The sequence below is a fragment of the Tachypleus tridentatus genome, chromosome 3 (assembly GCF_004210375.1).
Source record: "Tachypleus tridentatus isolate NWPU-2018 chromosome 3, ASM421037v1, whole genome shotgun sequence".
Lineage (NCBI taxonomy): Eukaryota > Metazoa > Arthropoda > Merostomata > Xiphosura > Limulidae > Tachypleus > Tachypleus tridentatus.
In genome coordinates this window covers 69,766,104-69,787,806 of record NC_134827.1, presented here as the reverse complement: position 1 = coordinate 69,787,806, position 21,703 = coordinate 69,766,104, and the positions used below count along the sequence as shown (strand labels likewise).

Genomic DNA, 21,703 nt, shown 5'->3' with positions numbered 1-21,703 from the left:
TTGAAACCAAAAAAGAATAGATATAACCAGCTAGCAAAAGTAACTGCTGTTTCACTGAGAATTAGTCATGATAAATATTGCACTTATCTTATATAGTAGTTCATAATTCTGAAACGAAAAGACTAGAGGGAAGGTAACTGTCCACTGCCAACTTTTGAACTAGTCTGACCGAATAGTTTTTGTTGTTACTATTACTTCACGCCCATGCTTCCAAGGTGCAGAGCACATTTTTGCGGTAACGAGCAACGAACCATAAACCCTCGGTATCACGGCCAGAATGCGCTAACCACTAGGTTACGCTCAGCCTTTTTACCTGTTAAGAAATAACTTTGTTTTAATGGGATTATGTGATTAAACAGGTTATTTGTGGTGACGAGGACGATTACGTCCAACCTTTTCACCAATCACCATATGGTAGAAATTGTAAAGATATGCGAACATCCAGGTTTCATGTTTAGAAGTCGTTTTACTTCTGAAATCCTCGGAATAAACTAAGTACACAAGTTTTTTTGATCATTCATAATGACGTATGACCTTTATGGGTTTTGAATGTCCTTTGATCGTCCCGTGCTTGGTAAATTTCTGTCCGAACTGGTTAGTTCATATTTCGTTATGGACGTAAATGATTCAGCGTTTGATATTCAGTTTCTGATTCTCGAACAAAAACTTTGTATTACTGGTAAAAATCTTTAGATTACCAAGTAATAACATTTATATTACAACTAGTAATATTTGTATTACAAAGTAATTATTTTATCAGAAACTTTCCAACTTCATCGCGTTTATTTACAGATATAATTCAAGGTGAAGACCGTTACTGTACATGACATTTTTTTTTTTTTTTTAATTTCGCACAAAGCTACTCGAGGGCTATCTGTGCTAGCCGTCCCTAATTTAGCAGTGTAAGACTAGAGGGAAGGCAACTAGTCATCACCACCCACCGCCAACTCTTGGGCTACTCTTTTTACCAATGAATAGTGGGATTGACCGTCACATTATAACGCCCCCTCGGCTGAAAGGGCGAGCATGTTTGGCGCGACGGGGATGCGAACCCGCGACCCTCAGATTACGAGTCGCACGCCTTAACGCGCTTGGCCATGCCGGGCCGCTGTACATGACAAGGCATCGATCGGGTCGAGAGTAGCTCTGTGGTTAGTGTATACTTGTTCTGTAAATCTGAAAATTCATAGCTCCTATCCCGTTCCCCACATCGTAGTTTAAGACATTGAGTGCAGTATGAAAGTAGTCATTAAATTCCAGTATTCAGTGAGACAAGAGTAGCCTAAGGGTTGGCGGTGTGTGTTGTTGACTAGTATCCTTCCTCTATCATTTCCAAATTTTTGACAGTTATACGTAGATATTCCTTGAAGAAATATCCGAAATACGAACGCATAGACTATTTTTATGGATTCTTTACCGAAATGTATGTGATCGGAAAACTTTTAACGTAAGTTTAATACTACAAGTTCATATCAGTGCAGCGATAATAGTTATAGTTAATTGTTTTGATAAAATATCTGTTTTTCATAGTATTTCTTTCCAGATTGGACTGAATCCAAGACTTGATGAGAAAAGAAAAAGTTACCAGTATAACTGGCGAGTGCTAATCAAACTTAAGTTGGCTATGGAACAAAAACAGTTTTTAAATAAAGTAAAAGAATTTTTGTTTTTGATTTAGGTTTCTCTAACAAGAACGCGGTGTCTGTATGTGTGATAAAATCGTTATTTTCATGAAGGTTTTGAAAGAAATACATTTTCAGACTTTAGTCACGTGACGTTCTGTTCATTACGTTGGTGTGTTTTTTAAATGTTTGAGAATATCTTATTTTATTTTTAACTTTATTTATTCAGATGTAAATAAAAAACTCTAAATCTTAAAAATTTTAAAATTAATCCAGTGAAGTAAGTTATCGTTTGTACCCAGGATAATTTGTTACTTAGAAGCTGTAGCAAGATTTCTTTAATACGTGAAAATAAAGAAGTTAATACAATGAGTTCTGATCTGTTCCTGTATATTGTATGTTAGTATTTATAACGAGTTTCAGACACTTTCGCTCAGCGTTTGAGAGCTTAAAACGCTATAATTCGATGTTCGATGTTTGTGGTGGGGACATTTATAGCTTTGCGCTTAAAAATATAGACAATAAAAGACTGAAAAATTAGTTCAATGTAACAAAGCAGGAAGAGCTGAAAAAGTGATTATTTATTGCTACTTTCTTTAAATTTGGTTTCGTTTGTTTCTTATTAAAAGCAAAGCTACACAATGGGCTCTCTGTGTTTGCGCTCACCACGACTATCGAAACCATGTTTTTCAGAGGAGCCACTGGGAGGCTTTTTAATGTGAAAAGAAAATTACGTGTTAAATTTTTGTCTTCTTGGGCATATTAGGTTCAATCATACTATTCAGATAAATAACTGATTATTGGAGGTATGTCACTTTTTTTTAGGGAGAAACTTTTCGTATCACCTCCCAGGTATTTGATTGCCATATATTCTTTTTGTTTGTTTGTTTTTTGGAATTTCGCACAAAGCTACTCGAGGGCTATCTGTGCTAGCCGTCCCTAATTTAGCAGTGTAAGACTAGAGGGAAGGCAACTAGTCATCACCACCCACCGCCAACTCTTGGGCTACTCTTTTACCAACGAATAGTGGGATTGACCGTCACTTTATAACGCCCCCCACGGCTGAAAGGGCGAGCATGTTTGGCGCGATGGGGATGCGAACCCGCGACCCTCAGATTACGCGTCGCACGCCTTAACACTCTTGGCGCTATGGGGATACGAACCCGCGACCCTCAGATTACGAGTCGCACGCCGTAACACGCTTGGCCATGCCAGGCTGCTATATTCTTTTTACTTATTCATTTTATATTTTGTTTCATTAAGAACAACCAGTTGGCCCAAGTTAGCAGCAGACTGTGAGTGGGAGATTTGTATGTTGGAAGTTGTAGTGCTAAGTACCAATATCACATATTTAGCTTGGTTGTATATCTGATAAGTATTAACGTTGTATCTAGACGGTGTTATTAGATTACATAGGTGGTATGATTGGTTAAATAGTGTTGTGTAACGTTGTATACTAGTTGTAATAGCGGAAAAGATATTAATGTGGTATCTAAACAGTTTAAGTTAAACAGTGCTATTAGATTATATAAATGATATGATATTTAAACAATATTGTGTAATTAGATTGTTTAGCAACTAATTGTTGGCAATTGAAAAAATTTGAGATATTTGCCTGTTTTATCTGGTCTTAAGTAAATTAAACGTTATTTCGGTGACTTTTACCAAATCAAACTTATGTATTTCCCGCTCAGTTGGGAAGTGTTTTTAATATCCGAAAGTTAATATTTGATATCTCGAATACCTGTCAGGCTACTTTATATGCTTGTGGTGCTGTTCTTAAAGTTCCATCAGGATAAGATTAGAGGCAGAGGAAATTAGATTCCAGAAACAAAATAGCAATTTTGAGTGAAAGGATCAGTTATTATCGCACGTGACTGTGTAAAGGCTCGAGTTTTGTGAGTACTTAATGACTTAGGAATTTTGTCTCGTCAGTATGAGCTATAATTTCACTTCAAACGCAATATATTTTATTGTGTTATGTATTAACAAAAGCATTATACATTTTGTATCTTGTTAGTAAATTACTACTGATGATTCATGAGATATTGTAGCTATACCAAATTTTTAACATTCTCAACTAAAACTGGGTAAGGAGTGGCCTATTCGTTAGTTTACTCTGTCATGCTGAAGGTGAATGATTTACTGCCCTTTGCCATTGATGCTTTAAATCTATGTTGCCAGACAAAAAGTAACCTAAGAGTTGACAGTGGATATTGTTGACTGCTACCTTCTTACTAGTTTGGCCCCTTGGTGGCTCAGCGGTAAGTCAGTGGGCTTATAACGCTAAACATGGAGTTTCAATGCATACGATGTGCAGATTAGAGACAGCCCATTTTTTAGCTTTGCCCTTCACAACAAAAAACAAATAGCCCCTCTAGTTTATGATCTAAAATTCATGAACTGGAAGATAAAACTAGCAGAAAGAAAACAAAACGATATGAGCTAGATAGTAGATATGGACGGTAGGAATCTCGTTAATTTTTGAACTTCTCATAACCCTTAATAAATTGTTAGTATAAGTTCCTCGGGGTTTCCAATTAGCTACATGAAAGATTTCATTTGATTTATCAAAAATCAATAACTATAGAAGATACATACATTGATGAAGCTAGCAATTATTATAGAGTAAGTCTTAAAAACACCATAATGAAACTGAAATTTATATTTTAAAAAGATCAATCTTTGTTTTAAAAACACGTGCGTTAAAACTTTTTTTTTAAACAAAGGCTATTAAACTTTCACACTTAGCGTTAAATAACACACAAACTAAGTCAGTTTTAAGGTGAACTTAATTATTAAACTCTCACGTTCAGGATTAAATAACACAAGCTGTCAATGTCAAGTTAACTTGCTCTTAAGTTTGTTTTTTGAATTTCGCGCAAAGCTACACGAGGGCTCTCTGCGCTAGCCGTCCCTAATTTAGCAGTAGAACTAGAGGTAAGGCAGCTAATCATCAACACCCACTGCCAACTCTTGGACTACTCTTTTACCAACGAATAGTGGGATTGACCGTCACATTATTACGTCTCCACGGCTGAAAGGGCGAACATGTTTGGTGTGACTGGGATTCGAACCCTCGACCCTCAGATTGCGAGTTGGCTGTTAAGCTGCTAAACTCATGGTTAAATAACAAGGGTCAGCCCTAGTCAGTATAATGATAAATATTACAGATAAGAGTTCTCTGGAGTAGAGAGGACTTTAATAAAACTGGCCTATAGGGAAGATACTTTCCGTTCCCTAAATATTAAAGGAAACACACTGATAATTTAGTATCGTGACCTGACCAAGAAGTAGTCAGATATTCGGAATAAGTAGTGTGGAAACAACTAAATCTTGGTACGGATTTTGGGCGGGAAAAATGGACGCTTAGTTATTGGAGGTTATCGCTCTTCACTCACTCTCTCATGCTACTGTGCTATGGTGATGGTTTGTTTTGATCTTTAACGTCAAAGAAGAAATGTTATTTTAAGTACTTCAGTAGAGATCGAGGCGGAAGGTGATTTGTAGCTAAGAATGGGAACTGAATAGATAAGGTATTTCATATAATGTGCTTGGGAACTTTATATAAAGGACTGTATGAATTATAGTAACTATAAAATTTTAGGTCCAAAGGATTTGGGTTTCTGAAATTACGTCGTTACTTTCTACCTGCAGATGTTATAAATAAAACAATAATTCGCTTAGATGCCAAGAAAGACGTAGGTGAAATAAAAATGTATTCAACTAAGTAACGATATTAATAACCTGAACCAATTGAAATGTAATCATCTGTAATTCATTTTAAAACGCAATTATTAAACATGTATAAACTAGTTATAGCCCAACACAAATACGTGTATGACACAGTTCTTACTAAGAATGTAGCTGAAACAAACTTGATCCAAACCTGTGATGGAGCGACTGTTTAAAAACAGCGATGTTTAAAATTCAAACCTATGTCGTAGCTGTTGTTTACAGACAACAATGTTTCACGTTCTAGCCTACACTGTAGCTTCTGCTTATATACAACAACGTTTCAGGCTCGAGTGTAATATACAAGTTCTGTTTACAAACAGATGTGGTACCTTTCACAAAATTGTCCCCCGATTCAGTAGTTTTTTAATGTGTATTTTGCGTGCTTATTGTTCGTAACATGCCTTAAGCTTTGTTTTCCGTGTTGCTGATTGGCAAATTAGTGTTTCCTAAGCTCAAATTTCTTTTTTAAACAACAGATTTTTATTAATTCCCCATGTTTTGATAATTATTGCAGTAAAACTCTTTAAATGTAATGTAATAGTAAACCTATAAAGTGCTTTATTACCTTGATGGGAATGGAGGGAGGTGTTTAGATTCAAAGAATATTCATATATATGTTTTTGTTTTCCGAAGTTGATAAGATGTGGTTGTAGCTCTATATTATATTGAATTCATGTTCTTTCTGTTGTTGCTGCTGCTGTTACTGGATAAATCATTTTTTCAGCATATTTCGTGTTCAACAGCTATAAAAAGCCTATGCACGTATGGGATAGGATAACGTAATGCTTAAAGAAAAACATGAAAACTAACACAAACAAACAAACGAAAACTTCCTACAACTTAAAAGTAAATAACTAACATATCTCTACACAAGGAACATCGCACTACAGTATATAACTAACCCATCTCCACACAAACCACGTATGTAAGCAAGCCTCATCAACCCAGTTCCTTGTTTGTTTGTTTTTGAATTTCTCGCAAAGCTACACTAAGGTTATCTGCGCTATTCGTCCCTAATTTAGCAGTGTAAGACTAGAGAGAAGGCAGCTAGTCATCACCACCCACCGCCAACTCTTGGGCTATTCTTTTACCAACGAATAGTGGGATTGACTGTCACATTATAACGCTATCCCACAACTGAAGGGCGAGCATGTTTGGTGCGATTTGGATTCGAACCCGCGACCCTCAGATTACGAGTCGAACGCCTTAATCCACCTAGTCATGCCCGCCCCCCCCAGATCCTTCAGGAAAAATATTAGAATAAGAAACATAGTGTATTTCCCCTACTGACGAACGAAATATTTGTCGGTTTAAGGTATATAATTAATGAAAGTACTTATCCTCTACTTCCACAATTGATGCGAATATTAAATAATATAAAATAACGTGAATAATTTCAAATAATTAAATATACTGCAAATAGAACATTTAAAATCTAATCTAAATGTTTTAAAATAGATCTTTTAAAGTTTGATTTATATAATTTGACATAGAGCTTTTAAATGTTGGTGTGTATTTTCATGTATTGCACTAGGTAATACATTTGAATCACAAGACAGTTAAGAATAATTTATTCTATTTGTGTGCCACATAAATTTATTCGGTTTTAAAATGAAAATAACATTAACAACGTATTTCACCCTAGAATTAAAAAAAATGGACGCTTTTATACCGCAGAATTAAACTTTAAGAGAAAAGTTGTAAAGGTGTATTTTTGAAAGCACTCAGAGCTATCAGATTGAAATTTCCGTGGCTAGTAAAAAAATAATAAAATATAGCAGAAAGGAAATTAATCAATCAGATATGTTCTGCAGACCTTCCACCAATGAATTAACTAAAAATTAAAATTACGACAATAGCATATTCAACTGAAATATTATCCTAGTAGACACTGCAGAGTCCATGTTGGAAAATCTTATTCCACGTGCGTGCACTGAAAACTTAAATTTATTCAGGTGACGTCGAATGAACTCACGAAAGAAATGTATCGCTGTGTTTTCTGTTGTGCTTTTTAAAATTCTTTATTTATTAATTTGTGTTTATATTTACATTTTTTTTTCTTTTTTTACGTGAGAAATATTCAGTAAAGTAGAAATGTTTTTAGTCATCTCAAGCTATTTTTTAGGCCTAATTTAGGCTCGTATTTTTGAACAACAAAGCATCGATGAAAATTTTGTAAGATTTTCAATGTGTGGTGTTTTTGGTTCTGTTCACCGTTGGAAAGCTCAAACCCGGATTTTAGCGTTTTAATCCGTAAACTTATCGCTGACCCACTGGGGAGAGACATTTTCAAAATTTAGCCAGGAGTGACGTGTAGGCTAACATGATTGGTCTCTAAATACCAAATTTCATGGTTAGTCGTATACATTGGCACAGTCAACGTTGGCTCAGTATACGTTGGCATTGCCAACGATTAAGTTGTAAGTCATCAAAACTCGTAGTGACAGAGAAAAAGAGTTAACTGAAATTGACCCAAAAGCGGCGCCACCTATCAAGCCAAAAAAAAAAATCACTACAAAGTGTTGATGATAAAGTTTTTAAGTTGTTTGAATTGTCGGGAATTGTATTGTATTGCATGGTGTAGTATTCTGAAGACGGTTGGTATGGGTATTAGTACTTTAATTAAAATAAAGTACAGAACAATATTTCGACCAGAATTCTTAGGTCGTCTTCAGGTTGACAAAGAGAGAATTTGCAACTGACTGTTGCTGGGCGCACGTTTTAGGAATGAGAATGTAAACGGGTACTGGATTGTAGGGGGCGTTACAGTGAGAAGTTAGGTTAAAATTAGTTTTGGTATAAAGGTGTTCCTTTATATTGGTTTAATTTTTGTTTTAGTTGCTGTATAAGTAGGGCTTCTTTGATTTTGCGTTTGTTTATATTTGTTTCCCTACTTAGTATCCGGATAGTTTTTGTGGTTATCTTGTGTTTATTTGACTTGCAGTGTTCAAATACGTATGAAGATGTTTTTTTTTTGTGTGTGTGTGTGTTCTTTGAATCATGGTTTACATTTTTCTCCTTGTTTTTCCAATATAGAAGTCGTGGCAGTTGTTGCATTGTATTTTATTTATAATGTTGATGTTGTGTTCGTCATTGTAGTTTTCACATGGTATGAACTTTAATTTTGTGCCTCATTATTTATAAAATACAATGCAACACCTGCCATGACTTTTATATTAGAGAAACAAGCAGAAAAATGGAAACCAGATTTAAAGAACGGAAAAGAAAAATCTTCACACGTTTTTGAACACTGCAAATCAAATAAACACAAGATAACCACAAAAACCACCCGGATACTAAGTAGGGAAACAAATATAAATAAACGCAAAATCAAAGAAGTCCTACTTTTACAACTAAATCCAAAATAATTGTTTGTTTGTTTTTGAATTTCGCGCAAAGCTGCATGAGAGCTATCTGCGCTAGCCGTTCCTAATTTAGCAGTGTAATGGGCAATTCTTTTACCAACGAATAGTGGGATTGACCGTCACTTTATAATGCCCCCATTGCTGAAAGGGCGAGCATGTTTGGCGTAATAGGGATTCCAATCCGCGTTCCTCAGATTACGAGTCGAGCGCCTTAACTACATAGCCATGCCAGGCCTAAACCAGTCTAAAGAAACACCTTTATAACTGTACTAATTAATAACCCAACATCTAACTGCAACGCCCCCTACAATCCCGTAACGTTTAAACTCGCGTCCCCAAGATTTATGCCCGGCAACAGTCAGTCGCAAACTCTCTCTTTGTTAACCTGAAGATGACCTAGGAAGGTCGAAACGTTGTTCTGTACTTTATTTTAATTTAAGTACTAATACTCGTACCAGATGTCTTGACAATACATTTTTCTTCAAGTGAATTTTTCGTCATCACGAATTGTCGGGAATTGATGCCTTTTTAATAGCTGTAAGTAACTGTTTGAAAGGTGATATCATTTAGTAGATGGAAGTACTTATTTAAAAGATTAAAAGTGCAAATATTAATCGCTATTGAAATAAATTTTATCATTAGCAATCAAGTTGTCTTACACTGGCTAGAATAGATTATTATTTGATATATGCATCATGACTTCTTATGTTAATGTTTTCGATTATCTACACTCTTCATTTGTATATTTATTTATGTGGACGTGTCATCTGTAAAAATATACGTTAACCATTTCATTGGATGGAAATTATAAGATTAGGTTCGTTGGGTTGTCAGATCCCCTGGCAGATCAGTGATCAGTTTACTGACTTACATTATTAAAACGCAAGGTTCGATTGCTCGCTGTGAAAAGAGCGCAGATAGCTCATTGTGTAGCTTTTCACAAAAACACATATACATCTACAGAGTGGTCAGTAATGCCTAATGAATAATGAGGGTTACGGTAAGTATGGCATGATTGATGGACACTATACCGACTACTGTAGGTATAGAGCACACTTTTGAATTAATATATGTGTTAAAAACCGTTTCTCTTGTATAAACTTCGGGATTAATATTACTCAATGTTTCATGTTAACTTAGATTACGAAGAACAAACACGAACGCGACGTAAAATATACATGTGTTTTCATTTGCATTGCCATGGTACCTTGCGCTCAATCAATGTCAACATTACTTACCCTAGTTTAGTACGTGAGCTGGTAATTTATTTAGTTTTTCCTGTTAATTATTGAGTCCAGACTACATAAATGGAATGCCACGGATCTTTATATACCTCATTCCATTTCTTATAAACTAAACAGTTACCGTCGGGAGATATTAAACTAAAAGAGTTTGCCTTGATTATTGTGAATTTATATGTACATTATATCGCACAGAAGAAAAACAAAACGAAGCAAATGCTGCCCCTTCTCCCCTCTTTCCATCGCACTTGAGATTATGATAATAAACCTAAAAATGAATTAAAAGTGGAATTAAGTTGATAAATTTCTGGCCTCTGTGGATATACGAGTTAGCCCGGCATCGCCAAGCGGTTAGGGCGATTGACTCGTAATCTGAGGGTCGTGGGTTCGAATCTGTGTTACACCAAACATGCTCGCCCTTTTAACCATAAGACGTTATACAGTGACGGTGAATCCCACTAGTCGTTGGTAAAAGAGTAGCCCAAGAGTTGGCAGTGAGTGGGTGGTGATGACTAGCGTCCTTACCTCTAGTCTTACACGGGTAAATTAGGAACGACTAGCGCTGATAGCCCTCATGTAGCTTTGCACGAAATTCAAAAAACAAACAAAACAAGAACAAATATAAGTGAGTTACATGTCTTTTTTATCAAACAAGCTCTATTCATCATGTACCCGTGTTTAAGATCTTAAAACAGTTTGAGTGAACATAACCTTCGTCTAAAGTGTGTTTCAGTACACATGATCTGTTTACAAACCTTCACGCGAGTTGACAGTAAAAACAATACAACCATAGCGACAGCAAGAACAGGTAAATTTATAAACGCCATTCGGTTGATTCGGTGGTCCTTAAACCGAAAAGAAAAAAAAAACTTTAAATAAAATAACAGGTTTGCAAGCACTCTCCAGTTCTACTTGATGAAATACCTTAAGTATCTAGTGTATGTTTACTGTAATTGAAGCTAACTGGTATTCTGGGAATACTTGGTTAGTACTTGAACAAGCAAAGTTTTAATAAAATAATATGTAGGAAAATCTTAAGTACCCGTCAGTTATAATTTCACTTCCGATTACCATGGTAATTATTGGTATCTATTTCGTAAACGTGTAGATTTTCACATTAAAATACCAGGACAATGAGTATTGTATTTCCAAACTATTTACGGTCTATATAAAGTAGACCTGGACGACAACTATTCTGTCAAGCTATCACTGTCGAGGCCCGGCATGGCCAGGTGGTTAAGGCACTTGTCTCGTAATCTAAGGGTCGCAGGTTAGAATCCCCGTCACACCAAACATTCTCGCCCTTTCAGCCGTGGGGGCGTTATAATGTTACGGTCAATCCTACTATTTGTTGGTAAAAGAGCAGCTCAAGAGTTGGCAGTGGGTGGTGATGACTAGCTGCCTTCCCTTTAGTCTTACACTGCTAAATTAGGGACGGCTAGCGCAGATAGCCCTCGTGTAGCTTTGCGCGAAATTCAAAACAAACCAAATCAAAACCTATCACTGTCGAAGTAGTGGACTTGATTTATTATCACATGTTTGATGAGGGATTTCAAGGTGTCAATTTTGATTGGTTGGGTTTTGTTAATAGCCACGTTAGGTCGTAATTGTACTTGAAACGCTCTGGGAGGTCAATTAAAGCATTGGTCTTCTGTAACTGGTTCGTGTTAAGATAGAAATTCGTGACTTATTACAGTAAACAGCTGATGTTATGTTTTCAGTCAGCTATCCTATTTATTATACATCGTAGAATTGGAGCCAGTAATTTAATAAGCGATTTAAACGGATGTAATTAGAATGTCTCGTATAAAGTACTTTTTAAACTGTTCTTACCTGTCAGCCGCGTTACTAATTTAAGTATATTTAAATGCAGCAAATAATTATTGAATTATAACAATGCGTTATTCATATAGTATTCCTTAGTCCTTTTAAAGACAAGTTTGATGTGTTGACACATTTGACGAAGTTGTTCTGTTTTATTTAGATAAAAATTATGTGAAGTAATTCTCTATTTTATGAATCAGATCATTAGAGCCGTCTATTCTCAAGTCTACCTGAGTTGCTTTTTGCGAATATCCAAAAACAAAAGAAAACGACATTTCATTAGCAGTACTATACATATGTATATTTATTTATTTTTACCATTTTTAATTTTTCAGTTATATTTAATTAGCTGTGGTAATTACCAAACTAATTTTTAGGTTTGCTTTTATTAAGTAACCTCCTCTTGTCGTAAGTTAATATTAATTTGTATATTCAAATTCTTTATTACGGGGATTATTCTACGTTTTCATCCTAGTACAAGGTTTAGTGACTAACCTGAACCTTATGACCGAAAATTCCGTTAGCAGCGAGATTACCCAACTGATGTAATTAACAACTTTTGTTTTATAACTTTGGGTACTTTTTGCTAAATCTGTATATTAAATTAGTTATATAAATCATTAAATTACTCCTTAGTTGATTCACAGCAGATCAACGGCACGTTTACAAACTTAAAAAGTTAAAAATCAGGTTTCGACACCTACGGTGAGCACAACACAGATATCCTATTATGTATCTTTGTGCTTAACAATAACGACAAAACAAATATTTTAGTGCTGGTCTCTGCAGAGAGCTTGCATTGGTCCGAAATTATTATAATTAAGATTGTTTGCTGGAAGTTTTAAACCAGATAATCGCGTGAAGAGAACATTTCGTTGCAAGTTTTGTTATATCGTTCCTTTTCTATCGTCACCATAAAGTGAGAGAAACCGAAAGAGGTTTTAACCCAAGCAGATGAAGAGAGAGCGTTTCGTTGTAAACTTCTGAAAATACTTTTATCTCGTTCTTTATGACGTCATCGTAAAGCCTTAGAAATCAATAATGAGTTTATATTGTTCGTTGTGCGCCACACAGTGGTGGAAAAAAATTCAGAGCTTTATCTATGAATTACATTCATGGACAACAGAGATGAATTTTTTATATTAAAATATGTTTACCTTAGTCTACGAAATTATTTCTCTAGATGAGTAATTAGGTATACAGTGCTGTTGTTGTTTTCTCATTGTCCGTACAGAATCAGTTTATTAATTGTTAAAGATATTCTCGTCTATCCCTATAGGACTCACTAAAGTCAGCCTTTTTTGGGCGGAGCTCCAAGATAGTCTCATGTTTGTTAAACGTACAGGAAGATTAATTCACTATTTTTGCATGAAATCGATTTCCGCAATCCCGAACTTGTCGGCAAATAAAATGAAAAATTGTCTAGGATCATAATAGCCACAAGTGTTTTATAAAAAACATTTGGAAAGATTCTTCCGACAATTGGAACAGAATGATACATTAAGTTTTCAATTTGTTTCTATGACCGTTTCCTGTATGTACAATTCCACTATGAGACTTCGGTAATCTTACGTTGTGGAATAACTACGTGGACTTCTTGACTGGCGTGCTTGAATACTTAGCTGGAAAGGATGGTAAGGGATGTCACTTACTGTTTCTTCCCATCATCCTTGACGTCATATATTCTTAACTGGCATTAGTTCTCATTAGTTTAATGTAACGTATTTTGAACAAGCTTCTTACTATCTTTTCAACGAACTTTAGAAACACTTAAATTGAGTGCCTTTTGTCTGTTTGTTTATAATTTAGTTTTAACCATTTGACGGACTTGGACATAATAATACCAACCTGTAAGTTGTGTGATTTCTGATACATCAGAGGTCAATGTAATGTGATATATCTCGTGAATGTAGATCAAATGTGACAAGACATTTCTATGCAGGTCAGAAGTTAAAATCGCATAATTCTCAGGATTGCAGGTCAAAGATCAGAGCATATTTCTGTGTAGATCAGAAGTCAAAGCCTTATGACATGATTGGATGTTAAGGGTTATACAGAATGTTTATGAATATAGGTCAAAGTTGAATGTTTTGTGACGTGATGATTTCGTATCATAAGTTTAAAGTATAAAGATTAAACGTTAGGGCCACCTCGTATATTTTCATTGATGTATCAAAGTAATTTTAGGAGTTCTATTATAGACTTTCACGCATGCATTCAAAATCGATTCCTTAGAAAGATAATAACGACAACTTATTTACGTTGATAACGCATTCCGTCTACTATTAAAACGTTTCTCGTTATTTAACTCGGAATAATTCCTAAAGCTACCGTAATCTTAGTTTATGCCCTATATACCATTATATTTACTTCAAAATTAATTACAACGGTTTAAACATATTTTCCTTTTTGAAATACGACAGTATTTAAAGCATTACAAATGTGAAATTAATAACAACGAAATACTAAAGATGCTACATTATTTATTAATTAATGTATATCTAGTAAAAGAAGAATAAAGAAGTTTAAAATAATTTAACTTGAGAGACTTCTTAGTTTTAAATAATGTTGTTTGCGTGTGTGTTTCTTAGATTCCTTTAGGCTTACTTGTAAATTCTGGCTATGGTGAAACTTTCTACATTAATGAACATCACGGCGTGTTATATTTATAAAATACTGGGAGTATACTATGTAATGTTTGTATTTGATTACTGTATTAATGAAAGTCACAAGTTGCAGTATTCATAATTTACTAGATGTTGACTACATTAATGACGTTACGAATTTCTATTTTTACGATCTTTCTCTCTCGTTGTTTGGGTATATGTGTGTATACTCAAGAGGGTCAGGTACACTTGACTTCTTCCTCCTTCCTTTTCCTTGTTAGTGTGAACTGCTTAGTATGTTAATACTTTCAGGGCAATGTCCTTGTATATTGCACCATCAGTTCCTTCACTAATGTCTAGCTCATAGGTGACCTGTTTTTATTATGGCACTTAATTATTATTATACATGTATATTATATTTTATTTATTTATTTTTATTTTTTTTAAATAATTTTATCTCAATGATCTAATATATAAATTAATCGGGGAGAGGTGTTTAGGACTATCTTTATCATATATGCAGTATCTGTTGAGTTCGCATAATAGTTCATTTTTTCTCCAATTTTTATTAAAATATTTTATTGTACTATGTAGGAGTCTATCTGCTATTGTTTGTGTATTTGAATATTTATGTATAAACTTTGAAGACATGGCTCTAGGTACTCTGTATGCTGTCGTAAGTAGTGTATTTTGTAATGAATGTAATTTGGTTTTCAATTGTTCTTTACTTACATTAATCCATGTTAGAACTGCATAGTCTATTACAGGTCTTATATATGTTTTGTATATTTCAAGGATGTTTTCAGGTGTTGCTCCACTGTTTTTACCAGTTAGACTTCTAGCATAGTTCTTTGACAAATTTTAGTTTTCATGTTATTTACATGGTTTGTCCATGTAAGTTTAGAATCATACGTTAACCCTAGACATTTTGCAGATGCAGCAGTCTGGAGAAGAGCTCCATTCATGTAAATCTGTGGTTGTGCTTTTTGATGTTTCGTTGACTTTCAAAATATCACTAGTTGTGTTTTTGCTGTGTTTATTTTGATTCTATATTTTTGACAATATTCACATATTCTGTTTAGTTGCGGTTGTATGTTTGTGGTTGCTATTGCTGATGTTGGGGTACTTTTACAGATTGCTACGTCATCGGCGAACTGATCTTTAAGTGGCATATTGTTCACACACATGATGAAGAGAATAGGGCTAACCACATCTCTTTGAGGGACGCCGGCTTCTGGAGTGAAGAACTCCGAGAAAGTTCTCTCTACATTTACCCTACATTGTCTGTTTTCCAAAAAGTTAGAGAGCCAGCGAATAATTTCACGCGATAGTCCCATTTCACTCATGCTGAACCGGAGACCATTATGCAATACAGTGTTGAATGCCTTCTCGATTTGTTATTGTTTCAGTTAATCTAACTAAATGATCTGTCGTTTGTCTAAATTTTCTGAATTCGTTTTGTTTCTTAGGTAATTTTGATGTAATCTCCAAAAATGTGGAGAGTCTATTACTTACTGTTCATTCAAGAATTTTGCCTACACAGCTGGTCAGGCTGATTGGTCGATAACTGTTTGTTTGGTTTATTGGCTGGCTTTCCTTCTTTATGGAACATTGATATATTAGCTTGCTTCCAAGAAACTGAAATGTAGTCAGAGTAAAGTGATAAATTAAAGATTGCTAATAAATGGTCAAATAATATCGGAGTGCCATTTTTATGATAATTGCTTGTATGCCGTCATTTCGTAGTGATTTGTTTTTTTTTAGTTTTTAACTGCTTGTTTGAGTTCTGTTAGTGTGACATTTTTGGTGAGCAATAGATTATTATAGTCTATTGGTGTTGACTGGGAAATATGGTTCGTATAACTCTGTTATTTGTTACATGATTGTTTACTAGAGAGAAGTGTAGACTAGTGTAAGACTCGAGGAAAGGCAGCTAGTCATCAAAACCCACCGCTAACTCTTGGGCTACTCTTTTACCAACGGATAGTGGGATTGATCGTACCATTATAACGCCCCCACGGCTGAAAAGGCGAGCATGTTTTGTGTGACGGGGATTCGAACCCGCGACCCTCAGATTACAAGTCGAGTGCCTTAACAACCTGGCTATGCCGGGCCCTATGAGGAATTTCCTATATTAATAAATATCACGAGTTGCGATCTTTATAACTTACTAATACTTCCTATATTAATCAACAACATAAGTTATTGCGTTTATAATTTACTAGGAGTTTACTTAATTACTGAACATTACAAGTTACTATGCTTCTAGTTTACAAGCAGATAACTCCATTAATTAACATAACAAGTTGCTATATTTATAATTTACTAGGACGGTACTTTATCAATAAACACCTCAAGTTACTGTTTAATATTTTTAGAACTTTTCTAAATGAATGAACGTCACTAGCTAGGATGTTTAAAATTTACCATAAGTTTACATCATTAATGAATATCATGAGATTCTATTTTTATCATTTTCTTGGAACTTACTGCCTGAATTAACATTACAAGTTGCAATGTTTATAAGTTATTACGAGCTTACTATGTAAATGAACGTAATGAATTACTGTGATTTATTATACTAGGTGTTTAACACATTAATGAATGTAACAAGGTGCTGTATTTATAATTTACTATGAGTTTAGTACATTAATGGGCATCACGAATTACTATACTAATTAACATCGTGAGTTGCTATGTTTATAAATTACTAGGAGCTTTTTACACAAAGTATCTCGATTTGCTATACATTTAATTTACTTAGAATTTACTACATTAATTAATATCACAAGTTGATATGTTTATAATTTACTACGAGTTAACTACAGTAAGGAAAATCATCCGTTTATATGTTCATAATTTAATATGAACTTGCTACAAAAAGTAATATAACGAGTTACTATGTTTACTATTTACTAGATTACTGCACTAACGAATCTTATGAGGATCTATTTTTTTTATAATTTACAGGGTGTTTACTACAATAATGTTTATAATGTACTAGGAGTTTACTACATTGACGAAAGTTTCAAGTTGCTATGTTAATAATTTAGTAGGTGTTTAGTAAATTACTGAATATGAAGAGTTGCTGTTTCTATAATATATTATGAGCTAGTATATAAATCAACGTAACAAAGTATTATGTTTAATATCTTCTAGAAGTTTACTTCATTAATGAATAAGCCGAGTGTTACGTATTACAATTTATCTCGGACCAGCCTGCAATATAAACTGCTAAAACAAATTAAAGGAACAAGTACGTCTTCTTATATAATTTATCTCAGTGTTCCAAATGTGATATTTTTATTTTTTAGGTAATTTGCCTAATTTCAATTCCATCTGTATCCATTTTTTAATGTATGATGAACGGTAAAACATGGAGAAATATTTTTTTTAAATGACCAATATCACCAAAACTGATATCCCATATGAAACAATACTTTAAACAGTTTACATGCGTTTATTCAAGAAATGTTTGAAACATTCAATATCCAATGTGACCTCCACGGGCTGTAACACACTCCTGACACCGATGTGGAACACTTCGAATCAATCTATCGATGTTATCTTGGGGTATGGCAGCTCACTCGTCTACCAGGGCTTGTCGGAGTTCCTGTACATTTTGAGGAGGGTGCTGGCGTTCACTAACACGCCTCAACAACATATCCCAACAATGTTCAATCGGATTTAAATTGGGAGATCTGGCGGGCCACTCAAAAGTCTCTTCCTTCCTCGTCAAAGAAGTCCATACACAGTCTGGCGACGTGGACTCGCGCGTTAACCTGCACGAAAATGAACCCATCACCGACAGTACCGGCAAAAAGCCTCACAATGGGTTTCAGAATTTCGTCTCTATATCGTCGTGCGTTCAGAGCACCCCTGTCGAATATGAGTAAGTTCGTGCAGCCACCCAAGAATATGCCTGCCCAGACCATTACAGAACCTCCTTCATAAGCATCGACTTGCACAATGTTACTGGCGAAAAATCGCTCTCCTCGGCGTCTCCACGCTCTCACACACGTCCATCATGACGAGGCACAATGAACCTGCTCTCGTCTGTCCACAGCACGGTGGCCCATTAACGAAGTTCCCAGTTCAGGTGCTGACAAGCAAACTCCAACCTGGCTACACGGTGTGGCGCTGTCAGAATAACGCCTCTTGCCAGCCGTCTGGCTCTAAGGCCTTCTTCGTGTAGGTGATTGCGAACTGTTTGGGTCGACACACGGGTTCCAGTGGAATGCTGAAGGTCATTTCGCAGTGATCAAGCCGTAATTAACCTGTCCAGCAGAGCAGTAGTCACGATGTAGCGGTCCTCTCTGACTGTTGTGCAGTGATGACGACCTTAACCTGGTCTATTGCCATAAGAGTTCGTCTCTTGGCAGTGTCGCCAAAGTCAACTAATGACGCTTGGTGACACATCGACACGCTGTGCCACCCTCCTTTGGGTCTGGCTATCCTCCAGTATCTGGACCACCCTGGCCACCTCGTTCTTTGTCAGATGGCGTCTGACTGCTTGGGTACACAAGGTGATTGTACACGCTGACAAAACGAGCTGCAAAAGATTTATTTTGGTGTTTGTTTCGAGAATTAATGAGGAATGCATAGTTTCACGTAACAGCCTTATATAGGGTACCTTGAGTTGTATTCTCCTTGAGTGAGGTGAGTTTCGTTTGAGTTGCTTCAAACTTCACTCGCAAACTTAAAAAAATACACTTGTAGATGAACAGATATGTTTCTGTACGTAAATTTAGTTATGACAAAAATATACTGAAATATGTACTCGTTCCTTTAATTTTTTGAGCAGTATATTATATTACGTATTACGATTTCAAATAGCATTAATCAATATAACGAGTTAGTATGCATTAAACTTACTGAGAATTTACTACATTAACAAATATCGCGAATAAGTATGTTTATTAGTTACTAGGAGTTTACTACATTAGTTAATATCACGAGGAGCTATATTTACATTTTACTGCGTGTTTATTATAGTAATGTTTATAATTTATTAGGAGTTTGCCTCTTTAACAAAAGAATTGAACCAAGCTAGAGAACAGCTGATAGAACGGGAAGAAGAAATTCAAGAGCTGAAGGCAGAAAGGAACAATATAAAGGTCAGTGAGACGAAAGTTGTTTTAAGTATTTTTTTTAGCCCGGCTATGGTATGATTAATGTATGATTTTTGTTTAAGTGGCTTTTATCCGCATTCTTACCTCTTCTAAAAATCATAACTATCGAATAAGGGTATCTAAGATGTTGACATCTGCACGACTGTAGAATAAGAGTATTTAGGATGATGAAGCTGCACGATTTTAGAATAAAGGTATCTATGCGACGACAGCTAGACGTCTGTAAAATAAAAATAGTTAGTATCATGATAGTTGATAGACCGTAGAACAACGATATCTAAGATGACAACAGGATTTTTAGCGGTGTGGGCTCTTATACTTAACTTACTGCTGAACTACTAAGGCACTGTTTGAATGACCATAATGTGTATATCTATGTATATTTCTGAAATATTTTTAATTTAGTAAACAAAATACTACCGTGAACTTTTATATGCAAAAACGGCTCGTTTGGGTTGAGAAAATATTTTACATAGAAGAGCGAACAACGTTTCGATCTTCTATGTAAAATATTTTCTCAACCCAAACGAGCCGTTTTTGCATATAAATTTCTCAACAAGTGGGTTTCTCGACATCACTGACTACCGTGAACTAATAAAACACTTTTATTTACAAGCTATGGGAAAAAAAATGGTATTTATGTTTTCAACATAATGACTGTCCTTGCCCTTGATGAAGAAAGTTCTACCTTCCGAAAGCGCTCTGGTTAGAGTTTTTGTTGTTGTTTAGTCAGTTATTCGGATAGTCATAAGACATTATCAACGAAATCCCTGTGTTATCATACTTCATTTTGTAATCGTAATACAATTTCTTGGCTTTTTACTGGACTGATGGTTCTCTTATAGTGTTAATTGTGTAAAAATATACGATTAAAACACTATTAGAACAGTAAATTTTATCTTGTTCGTTCTGTTCCACAGCTGCTACTGGAACACTTGGAGTGTTTGGTTGCCCGACACGAACGGTCTCTAAGAATGACCGTTGTAAAAAGACAGTCCCAGTCCTCTGCAGGAGTTTCTTCAGAAGTGGAAGTTCTCAAGGCACTCAAGTCCCTTTTTGAGCATCACAAAGCTTTAGATGAAAAGGTTAATATTTTGAACTACGACTCGTGTAAAGTACTTTTTGGATAACGTGTTTCTCAGCTGGTATGCTTAGGTTGCAATTCGAGTTTTATCATATCTAGGTTGAAAAGATCGAATTTTTTTACCACCGTGAAACATTATTTTCGCAACGAATCACTTACATATCAAACAAATGACTTTGAGTTCTGTTATAAGACATATATTGATGAATCATTATCAATTTATTAATGCAGTCTCGATTTCTCTTAGAAAATCAAGTGTTATTAATTTTGTTTCCAAGTTTACGAGTCTTTATTGGTTAACAAATGAATTGGTTAAATTAAACTAAGTGTAAAGAATTATTGTTCCAAAGAAACGTATGAGGTAAAACACTGTTACTAGGCCTTACTCGTCATTCTAAAGATACGAAGAAATAGGTAAACGAATGATAAGTTTGTGTCAGAATTTGAGGCAAATGGTTTTCATCAGAATTAATATTCCTCCGTTAAATGTCAGTTTGATGTCATAAGTTGGACTTTATTACAGCCAGTCGATACAATACGTTATAAAGTTACTACTGATAATTAATTATCTTAAGATATCATTTCAAGTCCCCTTAAACCCATAAAAAGCTAGGTTTAAGGGGATTTGTATATCTGTTTGTATACATTCGATAAGAAAGATATAATTATAACGCCAAGATGTAAGGATTCATTTGTTTGTTTGTTTTCACACCATAAATTATATTTTAGTTTGAGGTCATAAAAGCGTTATAAAAGTGTAGGTCAAATCCCACTTTTAGGATTAGAGTAACCCTTGTATAGTTTTAAACAGATGTCCAAAGCAAATGGAAATATAAAAAATGAGGATTACAAACAGTTATTAGGAAATAAAGTTAAGTTAAATCAGGCTTCCACTTGAAGTAAAAATGTATCTCAAGACACCTAGTATTGGTATTAACACTTTGACTAATAAAGCGAAGAACAACGCTTCGACCTTCTTAGGTCATCGTCAGGTTAATAAAGATGTATATGAGTAGGACAGAAGAAAAAAATATGTTTGTGCTAAATTCCATCTAAATTTGTTAAAATATTGCCAAGTAATAGACCAAAAC

General features: G+C 34.9%; 1 protein-coding gene across 9 annotated transcripts in view; it reads left to right on the top strand.

The window, feature by feature from the left end:
* The window catches only part of LOC143247097 (liprin-alpha-2-like), a 211,148-nt gene that overhangs the window by 124,563 nt on the left and 64,882 nt on the right, over positions 1–21,703 (top strand). For all 9 annotated transcript variants that reach the window (XM_076494558.1, XM_076494562.1, XM_076494557.1 and 6 more), the window contains 2 exons: positions 19,412–19,513; positions 20,449–20,613. In XM_076494558.1, coding sequence (XP_076350673.1) covers positions 19,412–19,513; positions 20,449–20,613 — 267 coding nt within the window. The remainder of the gene's footprint in view (positions 1–19,411; positions 19,514–20,448; positions 20,614–21,703) is intronic.